This window comes from Pelodiscus sinensis, chromosome 4, assembly GCF_052426305.1.
Source record: "Pelodiscus sinensis isolate ZL-2025 chromosome 4, ASM5242630v1, whole genome shotgun sequence".
Lineage (NCBI taxonomy): Eukaryota > Metazoa > Chordata > Testudines > Trionychidae > Pelodiscus > Pelodiscus sinensis.
In genome coordinates, this window is record NC_143055.1 from 35,451,573 (window position 1) to 35,470,540 (window position 18,968).

An 18,968-nucleotide genomic window follows, 5' to 3' on the forward strand; every position below is an offset into this window, starting at 1 on the left:
ATTTGTTAGTGTAATTGATTAACTGCGGCTGGATCTGCAGGAGACAGGCTTGCAATTTATCTTTGCTCTATCTATTGCCTCTGGGGGGCGGGAGGGGAAGGAGAGAGGGAGGAGAAGAGGACTGAGGTTGGCGGCAGAGGCAAGGGCGCGGGTGCCAAACTCTCCGTCATGTTGCAGGGTGGTGGAGAGGGGCAAGAGGCAGGCAGCCGCATTCAGGAAGTTCTAATCAGTTACACTTACTCTGGGTGGATCCACAGCCGACAGGCTCTCAATCTACCTTTCCCCTCTACTGCCTGGAGTGGAGGGGGGGGGGGCAGGGGAAGGTAGGGGTCAGCGGGGGAGGGGGTGTGCCAAACCCTCCCTCCTGCTGCAGGGAGGCAAAGCCTGCAAGCAGCAGAACAAGAGAGGGAGGGAGACGCAGGCAGCTGTTTCAAGAAGTTCTAATCAGTTACACTGCCCCAGCAACAGGCTCGCAATCTACCTTTCCGCTCTACTGCCTGGAGGGGGGAGGATAGGGGGTCGGCGGGTGGTGTGGGGGGCACAAGCTCATTCCATCTTTTGATCCTGGACTATCCAGTCTACTGGTAAAAGCAGCAGGGACAGGGAGGGGAGATGATCTCTTGTGAGTTTCAGTAGCAGCCTGTCACCTGCGGATCTACCCGTTTCCACTGCCCCTCCTCCCCCTGCCAGGCGGTAGAGAGGAAAGGTAGATTGCGAGCCTATGGTGGGGCAGTGTAACTGATTAGAACTTCTTGAAACAGCTGCCTGCCTCTCCCTCCCTCTCTTGTTCTGCTGCTTGCAGGCTTTGCCTCCCTGCAGCAGGAGGGAGGGTTTGGCACACCCCCTGCCCCCCCTCCCCATCCGATCCTACCTTCCCCTAACCCCCCCCATGCCACCTCTCCCCTTCCGCCGCTCGCAGGCTTTGCCTCCCTGCAACAGGAGGGAGGGTTCAGCATCCCCCTGCCCGCCGACCCCCTACTCTCCCCAACCCCTCCCGCCTCCAGGCAGTAGAGAGGAAAGGTAGATTGGGAGCCTGTTGCTGGGGCAGTGAAACTGATTAGAACTTCTTGAAACAGCTGCCTGCCTCTCCCTCCCTCTCTTGTTCTGCCGCTTGCAGGCTTTGCCTCCCTGCAGCAGGAAGGAGGGTTTGGCACACCCCCGCCCCCCTCCTTGTGGCGCTGTTCCCCTCTGACGAGACCCGCCCCTACCAGAGTACCTCCTGATAGTCTGGCATTTCTGATAATCCGGCACTACCTGGGTCCCAAAGGTGCCGGATTATCGGAAGTCTACTGTACTTAGTAAATGTAAAAAGTCTGAGGGGGGTAGCTGTGTTAAGATGCTCCAAGACTACTTGTCATATACTAAATGTAAATAAATGTTGAAACTTGAGCTCTTATATTAATCATACTGTGATAAACAGTCTGAAATGGATACAGATGAACTATAAAACATTTTGTTCTGTGCAGTTTTTGCGATCCCACAATTTTTTTGTAAACGGGCCTTGTCGATATTCCCTATTGAGAATGTGCTGTTAGTATCACATATTCAAAGGGGTCTCAGTCCATCCTTCACTTGTCCAGACACAATTGCATGGAGAAATACACATAAGTAATGATCTAGTAATGCCATGCCCATATGATAGTGCTTGAAAAGCCTGCACTTGTTTGTGCATCGAAAGTTATCTATGTACAAAGGGAGGCCACTGCTTGGTGATTTGCTCCGTAGCACGGAGAGATTGATAAACTTTGCAAGCACAATGGAGGCATTTACGGTTAGGGTTGCCAGGTATCTGGTATTCACCCGAAGAGTCCGGTATTTTTGCCTCCTGTCGGGTAAAAAAGAATTCAGAGAACACCGGACACCTGCGTTGTCCGGTATTTTCTGAATTTTTCCCCTGCCAGGAGGTGAAAATGCCGGGCACCTGGCAACCCTACAAGCACTCAGCGTCTGGCCTCCCCCCCAGCTCCCCGGCCCCCAACACCTCTAGTCCCCCAACCCCAGCCTCCATACTTACCTGATTCCCCCAAGGCTGCTGGCACAAAATGGCTGCCAGCCAAAAGACTTAGGGGAAGCAATGCTTCCCCTGGGTTTTAGTGCGCAACCACTCCCGTGTTCCTATCCGTGCACTCATTCTTATAAGGGAAGTGCTGTTTTATTTATTTATTTATTTTATTTATTTATTTTTGGCTTAAGTCCTTGAAGTCCTTTTTTTTTTCCCTCAGCAACTTTGCCCCCCCCCCCTTTCCCTTCAACAGAATTTTTTCCCAGTGTGTTTTTTGTTGTTGTTTTTTGGAGGGAGGCGGTGTTCGGTGGTATTGTTTCAACCATCTAGCATCCTTATTTACGGTGCAAAACGATTGCCTTTAAAGTTAAAAAAGTGGCTACAGTGCCTTAAGCTCTACCCTGGATTGAGGCAGCAGTTTTAGCCAAACTAAAAGCACCAGTCATGTTTCCTTGTCTGCTGAGACCTCTGCACTTACGAGGGAGGGGGTCATGTGCACTGCTGGCTAGTAGTTTGAATAGTAAGAGTTGTTGTCATGAATAAATACCAGGGGAAAATGTGGGTTTTTTTTAAAAGCTATCCCCATTAATATCAGTAATCTCCTAAAAAAATTAATTTGACCTACTAAAAGATGTCCCAAGAACATTTGAAAGATTTTATTTTAAAATTGTGCACTATTTGTTTAGAACTCAGCTGCAAAAAAACCCCCAAACAAAGAACCTTCCTACCACCACACACATATCCCAGCCCTCCTTTCCAGAAAAACCCCAAACAAACCAAAAAATCTCCTCAGTGTTTGGAATATTACTATTGGGTAGGCATATGGATTGTTAAATATGCATAATCAGAGTTTTCACTCAATTTAATATTGATATTTTATTCAATTTAATATCCAACATGTAACAGGTGGTATAAAGATGCTCGTTCTGTAACATAGTATTGTATCACCCTGTTAAATAGAGAGCTAATCATTATATTTCTATGTAGTGTTTCTATGAACAAAAGCTCTTTGTTAAGATTATTGTATTTATGATATTTATGTGTCTAGGATTTGAAAACCTGTTTACTTCCTAAATAAATAGTTAAAACAAAGCCTTCCATCGTACATAATTTCTGCCCCTCATTTTGTTTTTATACTCTGACCCCCCAAACCACTAGTCTCTCACAATTTCTGTTTTGAATGGCATGAGTTTGTATGAAGATTCCAGCATAAAAGGTGTCTCCCTGCACTACAGACTATGTTACTGCATCTGCTGAAATATATTCACTTCTGTAAGGGTGTGAAGGACAATGCTTTTGGGGCTCAGATAGCTCTTAAAATAGGTCACAAGATGCTGTCCTGATTTTTAAAAAAAAAAATCTAAATTATGCTATGGAATTATTAATACATATCTCTTGGTTAAACAATTGTTTACTTATAATTTGCTTACGCTTTGTTTCTAAAGAACATATAATTAAATTATTTTACTTTTAGCTGTGGTACTGATTACTCTTGTGTTCCTGAAAATCAGATGAGTGTGATAGTTTACTTCTTTTGTCATGCAGTTCACAACTGGACTCAAGAGGAGACTCTGCAGTGGCTGGTAGAATTTGTTGAACTGCCCCAGTATGAGAAGAATTTTAAAGACAGTAATGTCAAAGGAACAACGCTTCCCAGGTGAACCTTTTCTTCTGGATTAGTTTAAAATACCTGTTCAGATATTTTATGGGGCAGTGTTCTCTAGCCTCCCTGTATAGGATAATTATCTAAATTTCATCCTGAGAGGCTGTGCTCGTGTATAAGAAAACTGATGTACGCCTGCAGTTCTGGGAGGCCAGGGGACTAGTATTTCAATTTTCTTCTGCTAAAATGTTCCCGAATGTCATTGTCTCTAGCCCTACTTCAGTTTTGTTACTTTCTTCCTTTAAAATAATTTGCTGCAAAGTGTTTCAACAGCAGTCACTTAGCTTTTTGGTGACTAATTTCTGTTGACAAACTGCAAATGAATTCAGCTGAGTAGAAACACATTTCCAATGTGGACCTGAAGACTTTGCAGACACTTTGCCTTTGAATATTAACTTTTGGATTTTTGCAACTATTACGTATGTTAAAAGACTTGATGCTGTCAAACTGCACATATACCAGTGTTCCCTCTATTTTTTCCATCCCTGAGTGGAATGAATTTTATGTGCACTCATGTAACGCACATCATCTCTGTATTAATGCACATAACAAAATTCATGTGGAAGGGGTGGGGCCAAGGGGTTCTGAGTGTGGGAGGATACGGAGGGATGGGGCAGAGGATTGCAATAAAGGAATGTGAGGGCTCTGGTTGGAGGAGCAGGCTCTAGGGTGGGACTGTAGTTGAGGGGTTCAGAGTTGGGACATAGGGTTGGGGTGCAGATTTTGTTTTGGGGCTGGAAATAAGGGGTTTGGAATGCAGGGGAGGGGCTCAGGCTCTGGGTTGGGGTTAGGGGTCAAGAGGAGAGTACAGGTTCTGGATGGGATGTGTGGGTTTTGTCATGCCGGAGGATGGTAAGTCAGGTACTTGGATTTTACCTGGGCAGCTACTTGCTGGGGCCAGTGAGGATGAATGCTTCCACTCTCCCAGCAGCTCAGTGCTGGGGCCAGTGGGAAGGAGCCCTTCCCCATTGGCGACATCAGCTTCAGGCCTTGGGAAGAGTAATTTCTCCCTGCTGCAGTCCTGAGCCCCTTACTGGGAAGCTGTGCTGTCTCCCAGCTGAGGTGGAATTATGGTCCTCATATTTAAATTGTACCACGTGGATTTAATTAGTGAGGGTCACAGAATGGAAAGCAAATACTGCAGAGTAAAATGCTTGTGACAATTTGAATCCTAAAATATTGGAGATACGAATTTTGAGTACTAACTGTAAATATCCATATAAATCACAAACAGGAACCGTCTACAGTAATTCTTTTACAATATAGTTCTCTGTGTAGAGCTTACATGAACATTTATGTGAAAATAACATTTGATTTATTATAAACAGGATAGCAATAAATGAACCTGCTTTTATGATCCATCATCTGAAAATCATTGACCGGAGCCACAGACAGAAACTTCAACTGAAGGCATTGGATGTTGTTTTATTCGGACCTCTTGCACGTTAGTACTATCTGATTTTTCTAACTTGTAACTGTTAGAATTCAAACACCTTTTTTCTATTTATACTGAGGTTATATATTGTAGGTGGTACACCTCACTCCACTTGGTCAGTACATTGGTTCATTATTTTGCTCACACTTGTGAAACCCAGAAAAAGTCTAGAATTAAGCCATCAGAATAGGCAATCTAACTGCCTTTTTTTTTTTTTGCATGGTAATATAGGGTGTGTCTAGACTACTGTTTTTTTTTAAAAAAAAGTGGCCTTTTTTTAAAAAAAACTTCCCCTGCGTCCAGACTGCTGCCGCGTTCTTTTGAAAGTAAATTGAAAGAATGCAGCAATTTTTTCAACTGTAGAAAACCTCATTTTATGAGGAATAAACCTCATTTTACAAAGAGCACTTTCGAAAAAAAGGCACTATATAATGCAAACTGTCCTTTTTCGAAAGAGAGCATCCAGACTGCCTGGGTGCTCCCTTTCAAAAAAGCGGCTTGCTTTTTCGAAAGTACTGGTTGTAGTCTAGATGCTCTTTTTCGAAAGAGGCTTGCAGTCTAGACGTAGCCATAGAGTATCAATTTTAGTGTGCCACCCACTTACCTACTAAATTCATGAGATTTGTTTTGTTCTGATCTAGTAATCATGCTCTGAATTCTTTTGATTTTGTTTGTTGGCTTCTGGTCAATGTGCTAGTTAAGTGCAACCTAAACTTGACATTTTTCCTGGTCAGGAGGTTAGGTAAGATTTTGTTTAATTTACCTAATGTGATTAAAGTCAAGTTAAAACTGTTACCCTAGTTAATTTATCATTAGATGGAATATTAATTTCTAGTGCAACAAAAATTGTTAAATTCCTCTACTTGTACAAAAATATTTCCTCACTAGAGTCCCATCTTTTTGTGATCGTGTTTTGATTACTTCTGATTAAGAAATTATCTTTTTAAACATGCCACATGATTACTTATTGTGAAATGTGTATGAGCTTCAGTGGATTGACTGCTGAGGCCTGTCATTTCATGATGTTACTGCTGTTTGAGGATGATAGTGTCTTTCAGGGAAGCTCATCTGCCAGGTGCTATGTAGAAGTATTTTGTGTTAGAGAATTGTTCATGCATTAATCGTGTGTATCTGATGAGACACCATGAAGCCTCCGAGTGTGCAATCATATCTTTTCTTCCTGCACAGAATCACAACTGTGCAGATTAGAAATACCATGCATAATTATTTAAAAGGTACTGTAAAATCCAATCTAAAATATGTTACATTCAAAAATCTGACTTCTCAAGCTCAGGATCTAGCCAAGTAAGGAAAATTCTTAGTGTTCACAAACGGCAAAACTCAGTTCGGTCAAGTGAGATTTAATTATTTGTCAAATTGGCAAGCTTCTCAGCCAGCACTTAAAAATTGATGCATTAACTGAGACATTATGCTGCATGTGAAAACTGGATGGCTGTCTTTCCTCCTAAGCATGGCTGAAAGAACAGATGATTGGCTATCCCATCCTGCTGCTTTACTAACTCCCTTCTTTGGAATGCTGATGAAGCAGCTGCATGCAGTTCTGAACTCAGGAGAATGTGGGTGCCCAAATAAATGTATGCTCTCAAGTGTGGTGTGGGATGTCACAACTTGTTTCTTGCTATTTATAGGGTAACTGAGGCAGGAGGCTAGTTGTCCTCTTTGGCCTTAAAGTAGACTCACAGTTACCAGAAATACTTTTAAACGTTTCCTTATGAAATATATATGTGAGGTGTATACAGTGTAGTATAAAAGCTATAATCTATTTTACATCATTGAATCCTTTTTTCCTAATATGTAAAACAGTTACATGTAGTATTTTTAAATTCAGATTAGTTTGCTACTTTATTTTGGGCATAAAGCATCAATTCAGTTTATTAAATGTTTTTGGATCGTTTAAGTACAATTTTTAATATAAGAAATTGAGAACCATAGCTTTTATTTGGTCAACAAAATTTTAGGTTCATGTTGTCCTTGTAAAATTCATTTTGTTAGTCTGAGCCCATCCTTCTCCCATTCCCTTGATAGAACTCCCATAGAAATCAAGGATAGTGATTTTGTATGCAGAAAAGGGACTGTAGGATCAGACCCAACTAGCCACATAATTTGATAATTAAACTATGCAGTAGCCCATGAAAAAGAAATTCTAAATGAAGAGTTAATGTGTAATTGTCAAGTAAAAGATTTGTGATCTTTTCGTTAGAGTATGCATTTACATTAATATCTTGTACATAAAATATAGTGCTAGCAACACAGCTGTTCATTTGATGTTAAAATGCCCCCAAAATAATTTCAAAGGGGATGTGGAAGAGCTTTTACTAGTTAAATGATCTGGAATCTCTCTGAGCTCCAAGTTCCACCATTTTTATGTGTCAAAAAAAAGTGATTTCAATAATGCACCTTTTAAATCTGTACAGTACTTAATTATAATTATCTGTACAGGCCCATCTCACAACTGGATGAAGGATTTTGCACTAGCAATTTCTATAGTGATTGGCTTTGGAGGCTGCTGGTTTGCACATTCTCAGAACAAGACCTCAAAAGAGCACATCACAAAAATGATGAAAGATCTAGAAAGTCTCCAGAAAGCAGAGCAAAGCCTCCTTGATGTGCAGGAGAGGTATGTGATCTGAAAAGGTTTAAATGTTCAGTGATTTGTCTAAGCTTTATATTTTGAGATAATGATGTTTAGCACTTAAAGCAATAATGTGAAAGATGATAATTTGACTATATCAGGCATTGGGTTTTGTGCACCTTCCTCAACCCATTGCACAAATTTAACTGCGGTTTTAATGAATATATATCTATTTGCCATGCTGAATTATCACTGTGAAATTTAAAGTGTAATGTCAGAGCTAAGCAATGGAAAAGAAGGAAAACTGGATACAGATGTGGGTCTGAGTATAAAAGGGACAGTGATGAGTTTGTCTGTTGCTTTATCTGTTGATGTAGAAAACAAGCTGTGTTACTAGAGGCTATGTCTCAATAAATTGAGATGAACTCTTTCTTACCCTATTTTGTTGTGAATTTTCAGAGCTAGCACTTTCTGAGCTCATGAAATCCAGACAAGCCTTCACTGAAAACTTCTTGATAGTTTTCTAGTAGTATGGGGAAAGTGTATTTTCCATAGTTAAGGCAGTAACTTCCTTATGATAAACCTGCCGTTTTGTCCACTCCACTCCCTTAAAGTATATATGAAGGAGAATATAATTAAAACTGGTAAATTCGGTGTAGGGTTTTTGAGTGAGCTAATTTATGATGGAATTTGGATGTAAATGCTGAAAATTCTCACACTGAAGCGTTACATACAATCTGTACACTATTCCTTTAAGTAGCGTCTCATTTGTTTGTTGAATTTATGTTCTGAAGGCTTGAGAAGGCACAGGAAGAAAACAGGAATGTTGCTGTAGAAAAACAAAACCTGGAGCGTAAAATGATGGATGAAATCAATGATGCAAAACGAGAAGCTTATCGACTGAGGGAACTGAGGGAGGGAGCTGAATGTGAACTGAGCAGACTCAAATACGCAGAGGAGGAACTAGTACAGGTATTTAGGAGCTCATTTCCGTTCTGGTTTTGTTAGGGTTTAGTTTAATGGAGAGAGTGTTTTGGGTTTTTTTAAGTGGTATTTCTGTGATGTTGGTTTTATTGTCCTGAAAGCATCCTCTGAATATTTCGTTTCTTTACAGCCATAGAAAAAGCATATTCATCAACCACTGTTAAAATGTGAGAATCTTATGAACTTGTGTAGATACAATGTATAATAAAATGCTACTGAAACATACTTAAAAGAACAATTCTTCATGTTGTAAGCCCCAATGCATGATTTCCATGGGCCAAACAATGCCAAGACTAACCCTATCAAGAAGGGAAATTACCTCACTTTGGTTTCTTTCTGGCTATCAGGACAGAAATTGCAGATGGCTTTATCAACCTATTGCTTACATTTTCTCAGTGTAAATCTAATGTGTAGTATTAGAAATTAATAGTGGTGTATTAGTAATGTGAGTTACTTTCAGCTTGGTCATCAAAGGAAAATAGGAACAGAGAGTTAGAGGCTGGTACAGTCTATGGAAATCCACCTACTGACTTTTCAGAAACTTCCCACAACTTACTCTTGAGGCCAAAGAATCACATGACAGAGCTAAATGATCTTGGGGCATGGTTGCCTGAAGAATGAGTTTGAGCTAATTACAGCAGTGTTTCAGGCTGAGTCATTTTACCTTCCATCTTAGGAAAATTGTCTGATTTTTTGCATCTCTTTTGACTGCTAGGTTCGCATGGCTTTAAAGAAGGCCGAGAAGGAGTTTGAGCTGAGAAGTAACTGGTCTGTTCCTGATGCATTACAGAAATGGCTCCAGTTAACACATGAGGTTGAAGTACAGTACTACAATATTAAAAGACAAAATGCAGAAATGCAACTAGCGATTGCTAAAGATGAGGTAATTATTTACTCTTGAATTATTACAGTATGTTCATGTGCTAAAGACTCATAATGCTCTCCATTTTGTTGCTAGATAAATAAATCAAGGGATAATAGAGTGTTCTGATAGGGTAGAATGTCGATTACTAAAGTTTTCTGCTGTCAGAATATAAAGGTCCTGTTTCGTTCAGATGCTTTACTGCCTTTATGTCCTCTCAAATTATTTTATCTGAATTATTTATACAGCCTTTGGCTTCATGTTTCATGCATTTTAGGCAGAAAAAATTAAAAAGAAGAGAAGCACTGTGTTTGGGACATTACATGTTGCACACAGCTCCTCCCTAGATGAGGTGGACCACAAAATCCTTGAAGCAAAGTAAGAACATTAACTAGATGTATATTGTCCCTTTCTTTTATGCAAGAAACAGTGACATTCACTAAGAGAATGGTATGAAGAAATTCAGCATTTTAATTTGATTTTTCTGCAAGTAAAAATCTATGGTCAGAAGATGTTGTAATGTGAATTTTTGCACACTTCTAAGAATAGGTGATTGTTTTCTGAAATGCTGCAGTAAATATACTGTTATTGTTCCATGCTATGTCCAGCATTCAAGTTTTAGTCCAGTGACAGTTATTAACTTCAATATTATGTTTTATTTTTCCAGAAAAGCACTCTCTGAATTGACAACTTGTTTACGAGAGCGTCTCTATCGATGGCAGCAGATCGAGAGGATCTGTGGCTTTCAGATAGCACACAACTCAGGATTACCAAGCCTGACGTCCTCTCTGTACTCTGATCACAGTTGGGTGGTGATGCCCCGAGTCTCTATTCCTCCTTACCCAATTGCTGGGGGAGTGGATGACTTAGACGAAGACACCCCTCCAATAGTTGCACAGTTTCATGGTATGTGCTAATTACCCTGTCAGGGCTGTTCCAAAATTCTGGCACTCCAAGTGCAGAAGATGGGAGCCTGCAAGAGAGCTTAAATACCTTGCCTCTATAGGCTCTGTTTACAAAAGCTCCCCAGAGTCACTGATGCACTGGCTATGAGAAAAACAGAAGCTGCCACCCTCAAGTGATTTAAACTCCAAAAAAACCCAGGGAGAAACACTTGAATTCCTTCCCCCCCCGGGGTACTCCAAGCTCTTTTGCCCCAAAACAAAGCAAAAAACGCAGAGAACAAACTCTAATAGCTGACCTCCAAGGTTACACAGACCTCCTGTTACTTTCCAGGACACATGAATCAAATCATCACCTTAACAAAGGTGATTTTATTTTTAAACAAAAAAGATATACTTGATAAAAGCATACTGGATAGCTTGGTGTTACAGAGCAACTAAGAAAAGAAAGATCCAAAACCACACAGTTGTTTGGGCTGTAACTTAAATGATGAATGGGAGAAGGAAGGCATAGATTCGCATAGAGAAGTTTAACCGAGCAACGAAAACAAAGAACAGTACCCTGATTGTGACTAGAGACATGTTTTCCCTCTACTCATGATCCATGCTGATCCATACTTCAGGGCCCAGTTCACTCCCCTGTCCAATATTTGGTATAGGCATGGCAATTCTGAGAACTGCATCTGCTTCCTCCAGTCCTTGTTTAGAATTCGCAAAGGAAGAGCAGACCAGGTATCTGTATCCAATTCAAATTTAAGCACTGTATCCCCATTGGTTCTTCTGGCCCCCTGCCAACACCCTTGCTAGCTACCTGAGTTTAACCCCGTAGTCACCAGGAGCTGGCTAGCACTCCTCCTATACATCACAGCCTCAAAGGAAGATATTAAGTCAGGGAAGCCTGATGACGTCCTCTCAGGGAGAGAGACTTTGAGTGGAGAGAAGAGTTACCAATAAAGGGGAAATTGAGCAGCAACCTAAAGGACAGAAATTCAGGGGATAGAAACTTCAGGAGGAGTAGTGCAGGAAGTAAATTAAACTGTGGCTGAAAAGTGTACCCTAGAGAGTCAGCCCACCCTGATTTCTTCAGTCCTTGCATTAGTAAGAGAGGCCATCTTCTTGTAACCACAACAAGGAGTCCTGTGTCATCTTAAAGACTAACAGATTTATTTGCGCGTAAGCTTTTGTGGGCAAAAACACAGTTTGTCAGAAGTATTTGACAAAGTTGGTTTTTGTCCATGAAAGCTTATGCCCAAATAAATCTGCTCATTTTTAAGGTGCCACCGGACTCTGTTTTTTGTGGATATAGACTAACACAGTTACCTCTCTGACTCTCATTTTATTGTAGCTGGGATTAACTAGACAGTGAAGATTAATTGCGATGAGCTCACACTTGAGTGTTTCAGCGCACGCACACAAAATCAAACTGAACAATTGAAGGGACAGAATTTTGTGGCAGTTACTTCTGTAATTGCTTGCTGAGTCTAATTTCCTTTGAAAATACCAGCACTGTATTTTTAAAAGGCTCTTCAAGGAGTTAGGGTACACAGGAGTGGGAAACAAAAAGTAGGCTTGATTTGTCAATCGCATAATTCATGGTGCTGCAGACAGGTCAGCTGTGAACAAGGGTGCTGTGGCTTCTGGATGCAAACTCATTTCCCTGGTCTGGCTTGCTGCTTTCATTTCCCACTGAGGAGCAGAGATATCTGATACATTTAGGTCAGGTGTTGCTACTTGCAGCATAAGTTGTGACTTTCTCAGTGACCTCCATTAGTGACAGTTAGATGCTAACTAAACTAAGTGTGAGATTCTAGCAAATAGAGGTCAATGCAACATGTGCCTCTTCCTTGCTTGTCCTGTTTGCTCAGTTATTTATATTTTCACTTCTACCTAGTTAATACTCAGGAACGGAGAATATAGTTTATCTGTCGTTAACTCAGCAGCCCAAGGAGAAAAGTGCAGATGGTGTCAGTCCATCTGCAAACTCTTGGATTTGCTGGCAGTCTTTTAGTTGAGTAACCACACTTGACACTTGTCTGGCCATGACCTTTCTTACCAAAGACAGACAATGCAAACTAGAATGGTCTTGGTATGGAGAATCTTGAAATAGATTGGACCCACTGCCACAGGGGAGCATTATGAACCTGCATGCTTTCCAAACTGAAACCAGATTGTAAGATTTCCAGAAATTACAATGTCTGCACTCTATCAGGCTTCTTTTTTGTTGTGCTCTCAGCTGCTGGCAAGGAGGAATTGTACCTAATATGTCTGGATTGGCATAGCCGTTCTTGAAAAATGAAAGGTTAGCAAATAGGAAAAAAGATCTTGTTGCAAATGCAGTTGGACAAACATGTTTTGCTTGCTTTTCATTTTGGCTGCCACTCCCAGTAATATGCAATGTTAGAAAAAAATCACATTTAATTACCCTAGCGTTCACGTTTGTAATTAGACTTGTTTGCTTTTGGTTAGGTGAAATCATCTTAAAAATCACTGCTCACTCAAAAGCTTTTCACTTCTGCAAGATTTGAATGGCCATTATTGTAGAATGGATGGATAATGATGTCCTTCAGAGTAATTGAGCACCATCATTTCTAATGTACAGACATGCAGGGCCAGATTGTCAAATGAGATTTGGGCACTTTGTGTTGCCCTTGAGGCTCAGAGGTGAGAAACTGGATACAAATGGTCAAAGGAATGCTCTGTTGAAATGAAGGTGCTGCAGCTGGCTTTTGCACTACAGTGTCCCTCCTAAAATGCAGCTCCTGCTGATGCAACTCTCTCACTACATTGATGTAATAACTCTACCTCTGTGAGATGTGTAGCACTTAGGTCAGTGTTGTTAAGGTGATGCTGTGTTTGTGTAGATGTTATGTCATTTAAAGCATCTGTTGGTTGTCAACCCCAGGGCTCACAGCCAGAGACCCATTGCGCCAGGTGTTCACAATGTTCCCCCACAAGTAAGTTAGTGGCAGCACTCCTGGTAAGAAGGGTAGTCTGGACATGAAACACGGCTTTCATTACTTACTTAAGTCAACTTAATATTGTATTGTCAACATGCCCTAAGAGTCAGCTGAGAACAGCTTCTTAGCAGCTTTAAGAATCATTGGGGCCGATATAACTCTCAGAACCATTAACCTGGTATACCTGCCCTCAGGGAAAGACCCTGCAGTAGCGTTTCCAGAGTAGAGTGTTAATTTTGAATTGACACCATTTGTTTTTTTTCTTCCTCCAGGGTCCACTGTTAAGCCTCCCAGCACATTAGCAAGAAGTAGTAGTCTGTGTCGCACAAGGCGCAATGTTGTGCCATCATCTCCGCAGTCTCAGCATACTCAAAATGCTCAACATCCGCAGCATACCCTCCACTCCCCTGACCCTGACATCCTGTCAGTGTCAAGCTGCCCTGCCCTTTATCGTACTGAGGAGGAGGAAGAGGCAATTTACTTCACTGCTGACAAACAATGGTATGATGAATAGCAAAACATTATTAGAACTCTGGTTCGATTGCTCTAAATAATTATCAAGTGTTAGAGGTTGAAGTATGTCAAACAATGAAGCAGCCCACATGGAACAACAATTGGGCTGTTTGTGCTGCTGTGTGAATATAAACAAGTGAAGATCTGGAACAACTTTCCAAAGGGAGCAGTGGGGACAAAAAACCTAAGTGGTTTCAAGACTGAACTTGATAAGTTTATGAAGGGGGTGGTATCACAGCTACGATGGCATGCAACCGATCTTAACTGCTGGTAGCAAATATCCTCAAAGGCCGGTGATGGGACGCTAAGTAGGGAGAACTCTGAGTTACTACAGAGACTTCTTCACCAGGTGCCAGAGAATTCTTCACCTCTGGGGAGAATAGCTCAGTGGTTTGAGCATTGGCCTGCTAAACCCAGGGCTGTGAGTTCAATCCTTGAGGGGGCCATTTAGGGATCTGGGGCAAATCTGTCAGGGATGGTATTTGGTCCTGCTGTGAAGTCAGAGGACTGGACTCAATGACCTTTCAAGGTTCTTCCAGTTCTATGAGATAGGTATAGGTATATGCTCAGGATCTAACTGGGGTTGGGAAGGAATTTCCCCCTCAGGTCGGATTAGCAGAGATCCTGGGGGAGTTGACCCTCCTCTATGGCATGGGGCATTTATCACTTGCAGGTTTAAATTAGTGTAAATGGTGGAGTCTTTGTAAATGGAAGTCTTTAAATCATGGTTCAGTAATTCAGCCAGAGGTCAGGGATCTGTTACAGGAGTGGGTGAGTGAAGTTCTGTGGCCTGCAGTGTGCAGGTCAGACTAAACGATCACAGTTGTCCCTTGGAGTCTAATTAGCCAGTGCCAAAGGATTATTTCAGTTCTGCAATCCTGGGTAAACTGTGCTGATTCTTTTTCTTTGCAATAGTTTGTACTTATAGCTTTAACTGGGACCAAAAGCAGACTTAGTGCTGTTGCTACTCTTTCTCCTAGCAGTAAGTTAAGTTTCTTTAGCCATGTAACACCTAGGCTAATTAGATTGTCTGTTGAACATTGAGGAGGTCTCCTCAAACATGTTAGGTTTGAATCTGCTTCTTCTGTGACTTTTGTAAGTTTACTTTCACTGTTGTTGCTTAATAGAGGTTTTGTTCCCTCACAGCCAATCTTCTCTTCCTATTTGTTTCTGTAGTGGAATCATTTAAAATGTCACAATCACTCCTACCACAACATCTTGTCACCTCATAAATATACAATTATTCTTTCACTTAAAGTACCAGTCAGAAGGGGTAGGTTACCAGAGAAGCTCTGACTTCATTAACAACAAAAACACTGGCCAAATAAATTTCATATTGTATAAACATAGGGTTTTTTGAAGCTTATTGTCAGTGTGCAAATATCCTTCTAAGTAAGTTGCTTCAGATCACTGATAGTAGTAATTACATTTTTGGAAAAAACTACTGGCAAAATACAAGCTCAATCATAAAAAAGGTCTCTTATAAAAAGGTGATGGGGTTTTCTTTAAAGGTATAGGTGTATTGTATCAATAAATATGGGTTTAAATTGAGGAGGATCCAATGGCTGGGATGCAGAAGACATGGTTTCAGTTCCTTGCACCTCTTCTCTGACAGCAACATAGGGCCTACTTGATGGCCTCCCTTCTGCCTGGCAACCAGGCAAGGGGTGGAGAAAAGCCCTGCTCGGGTATTTGCATCCACTCCACAATCCATAAAAATGGTCCACAAATATCGGCATCTGCCAATATGAAGGCCTCTGTTGTGGGGTACTCAGTACAGGCAGTCCCCAGGTTACGTACAAGATAGGGACTGTAGGTTTGTTCTTAAGTTGAATTTGTATGTAAGTCGGAACTGGTACATATTGTAGGGGAAACTCTAGCCAAACATTTCTCCAGAGCTCAGTTTTATTCTCCCACACCTCACTTCCCTCAGTCCTTATATTCTCAAGCTGAGGTGTCTGCTGAGAAAAGCCGCTCCGCGTCTCCCTGGTCTGCTGGGGGGGCGGGGCGCTAGCTACGCGTCTCCCTGGTCTGCTGGGGGGAAGCAGCTAGTGCGGGGTTGCCTCACCCCGTTTGTAAGTAGGGATTCGATGTAAGTCGGATCCATGTAACCCGGGGACTGCCTGTATATGTCTTTACTACAGTTGAGCATATGGGGCTTGGGCTACAGAGCTGTTTCATTGCAGTGTAGATGCTTGGGCAGTAGCACAAGTTCTGGGACTGCCCAGGGTCCCAGATCTCACAGGGCTAATATTCAGTGATGAACATCCACACCACAAAAAAACAGTCTCAAAGTCCAAACTCCACAAGTTTGAGTCAGGTGACTAGAGTAGACATTGCAGCATGGACACATGCTTAGATACCAAAGTAAGCTGACCATATAAGTACGTATTTTCAGTAATAGAAATTGAGCCTGGGGGATAGAAATCAATGATTTTTTTATTTAAATTGGATTTTTATTTTGTTTAATTTTTTCTTAAAAATAAACCTGTTTTAAAATGAAATCTAAATTTTAGTACAAAATATGTGAAGGCCTAACTCTATTATAATCTCTCAAAGTATTTAAATAAAAACTGACTATGTCCTTTTGAGTGTTTAGTTTAGTTTTCAGTTATCATCCTAAAGCTGCTTGACATGCATCATGAGCAAAATGTTAATTATCTAGTAAATAAGCAATATTTCATTCGCTTTTTTCTAACATACTAAATATGTACGGATAAGAATTTGAAAATGTCAGGTTGTGTAATTGCTTATATAACTGTATAAAGTTATGTGCCCTTCTAGTAGCAAAAAGGTGTACCAATCTAGTGCAAAGGCTATATGTAGTTGTAAATAATAAGTTTTAAGGGTTATTTCTACCAGAGAGAATACACTTCAAAAAAACCTGAAGTACAAATGGAAAAGTAGGTTTAAATTAATTATTTAAATTAAGGCTTTTCACTTGGTGACTTAAATCAATCTACCCTGAGTTCGGTTTGGGGGGAGAGAAACAGCAGTGCATGTCTTGGCCTCGTCTAACATTTGTCCTTGGTTCTTGTTTTTTCTCCTCCTCTTGTCCTTTTTCCATGAGCACACTTGACACAGGGTTTAGTAAAACAAATAGCTACTTAAGGGGAATTTCTACTGTGTTCTGTAGGTCTTGGGGGAACTCCTCAGTATGGCTCTTCTAGAATAACTCCCCGCCCCCCCCCCCTTTTTGAGAATATTCTAGTGCTTTATTTGAATGAAGTTTGTTGCTTTTCTATGGTGAGCTGCAAATGACTGAACAAAGTTTACTGCTTTTGTTTGATTGAAATTAAAATAATGTATCTTCTTTTACATAGTGAAATGAGGTACAGTGGGTATTTGCATTCTAATGGCATAGATTTGAGACTCTCCCCTCCCCCCACCCCCTATTGCATAAAGGCAATTTTTATGTAACAGTTTCTTTCTCTGTTTTTACTTAGGGATGTACAGAATGCAGGTTCAGAGTGTGACTCCTTAAACTCGTCCTTTGGAAGGAAACAGTCTCCTCCATCAACTCTTGAGATGTACCAAACTCTGTCTCCACAAAAGGTATCCCGGGAGGAACTGTCTCAAGAGGAATCATCCACAGGAGACTCCTCATCGCTAACTGCAGATATTTCCAGGGGTTCTCCTGACTGTGCAGGCTTAACAGAAACAAAGAGCATGATATTTAGTCCTGCAAACAAAGTGTACAATGGCATCTTGGAAAAGTCCTGCAGCATGAACCAGCTTTCTAGCGCAACCCCAGTCCCAAAGCCTCGCCATACCTCTTCTTCCTCGGCCAACAGTGAAAGTAAACCCATTCATCAAGTCTCCACTGTCCCTAGGATAAGTAGCATCCCACATGACCTATGCCAGAATGGTGAAAAAAACAAAAAGCCGTCAAAAATAAAAAGCCTCTTCAAGAAAAAATCAAAGTGAGGCATGGAGAAGTAGCCCATAACAGTGGCAGTGTTAGACTTTCTAAACTTTAGGAACATAGTTCCATTTGGGTCTTCCAGACCGTTTGTCATGGTGGAATGCCCAATAGGTCAACTCTATTATTTAAATGACTCTAAAGTTAAAGATCATGTCAGAAATCAAAAGTTCAGACAGTTTAGTCATTTCTGCCTATTTATTTCTCCTTTGTTTTTAGTTACATATAACTTTTGTAAAATGCCACTTTGGACTTACAAGCTTTAATGGACTAGTAAGCCTACATGGGCTTGACAACATTTCTTGTTTACCAGATCATCTTCTTATCTTTCCATGGAGCTATAACATTTACCTACAGGACTTAAGTAACTTAAAAGAAGTAAAACTAATTAAATTGCACTACTGTTTTCCAGACTGGAAAAGTATCTCTCTGCAAGTGAAACTGTAAGATTTATAAATGACTGAGGAAATGGGTCTTTACAATTTTAGATCTGTTTGGGGTTTTAAATAGAACCTACGATTTCGAAATGACTTGATTTCTGGAAATGGAAACCTCACACTTTTATTATGAGACATTTCATTAGATGCATCTATATTAGAACAGTTCAAGTCCTGCTGTAAAGACCATATTTTCCCAGGGCTTTCACTGTGATTTTACTGCATTGCAGGATGTATGATAAAATATATAGATAATTTAACAAGAGAAGAAACTCTTGATTCCTTAGGCAAGCAATGGATTGAAACTTGATTGAAGAACTTTAACCATTCATATGCTTAAAGTGGGGAGGGGGAGAATACAAGCACTTGTTTACAGACTTTGATAGGCAAAGGATGTTTGGTTTATGAAAATTTGTACTGTTGTAAAGATAATAAATTGGAGACATTCTTGTGCTTGTAAGTGTTCTGATTTTAGCTGATCTCTTTCAGACATATTCCTGAGGACCTGTTTATTGAACTTACTATAGGCTGCATTGCTTATGCTTATAAGTGTATAAATTTTTTTGTTATTAGCTTTTATCCCTTTGTGGGATTTCATACTGTTTATTTTTGTATAGTTTGAGAAGTTAGCTGTTTGGACATGTCTGCTTGAAGTAAATGATCTATTAATTTTATAACACACACATACTATGATGAAC

The 18,968-nt window shown here is 40.7% G+C and overlaps 1 protein-coding gene across 2 annotated transcripts in view; it reads left to right on the top strand.

Annotated features, from left to right (window-relative positions):
* The window catches only part of STIM2 (stromal interaction molecule 2), a 134,391-nt gene extending 115,661 nt beyond the window's left edge, over positions 1 to 18,730 (top strand). For both annotated transcript variants that reach the window (XM_075930612.2, XM_075930613.2), the window contains exons 4-12: positions 3,548 to 3,659; positions 4,994 to 5,109; positions 7,561 to 7,738; positions 8,488 to 8,665; positions 9,393 to 9,560; positions 9,817 to 9,917; positions 10,207 to 10,445; positions 13,671 to 13,899; positions 17,358 to 18,730. In XM_075930612.2, coding sequence (XP_075786727.1) covers positions 3,548 to 3,659; positions 4,994 to 5,109; positions 7,561 to 7,738; positions 8,488 to 8,665; positions 9,393 to 9,560; positions 9,817 to 9,917; positions 10,207 to 10,445; positions 13,671 to 13,899; positions 17,358 to 17,838 — 1,802 coding nt within the window. In that variant the 3' untranslated portion in view covers positions 17,839 to 18,730. The remainder of the gene's footprint in view (positions 1 to 3,547; positions 3,660 to 4,993; positions 5,110 to 7,560; positions 7,739 to 8,487; positions 8,666 to 9,392; positions 9,561 to 9,816; positions 9,918 to 10,206; positions 10,446 to 13,670; positions 13,900 to 17,357) is intronic.
* The last annotated feature ends 238 nt before the right edge of the window (positions 18,731 to 18,968 follow it).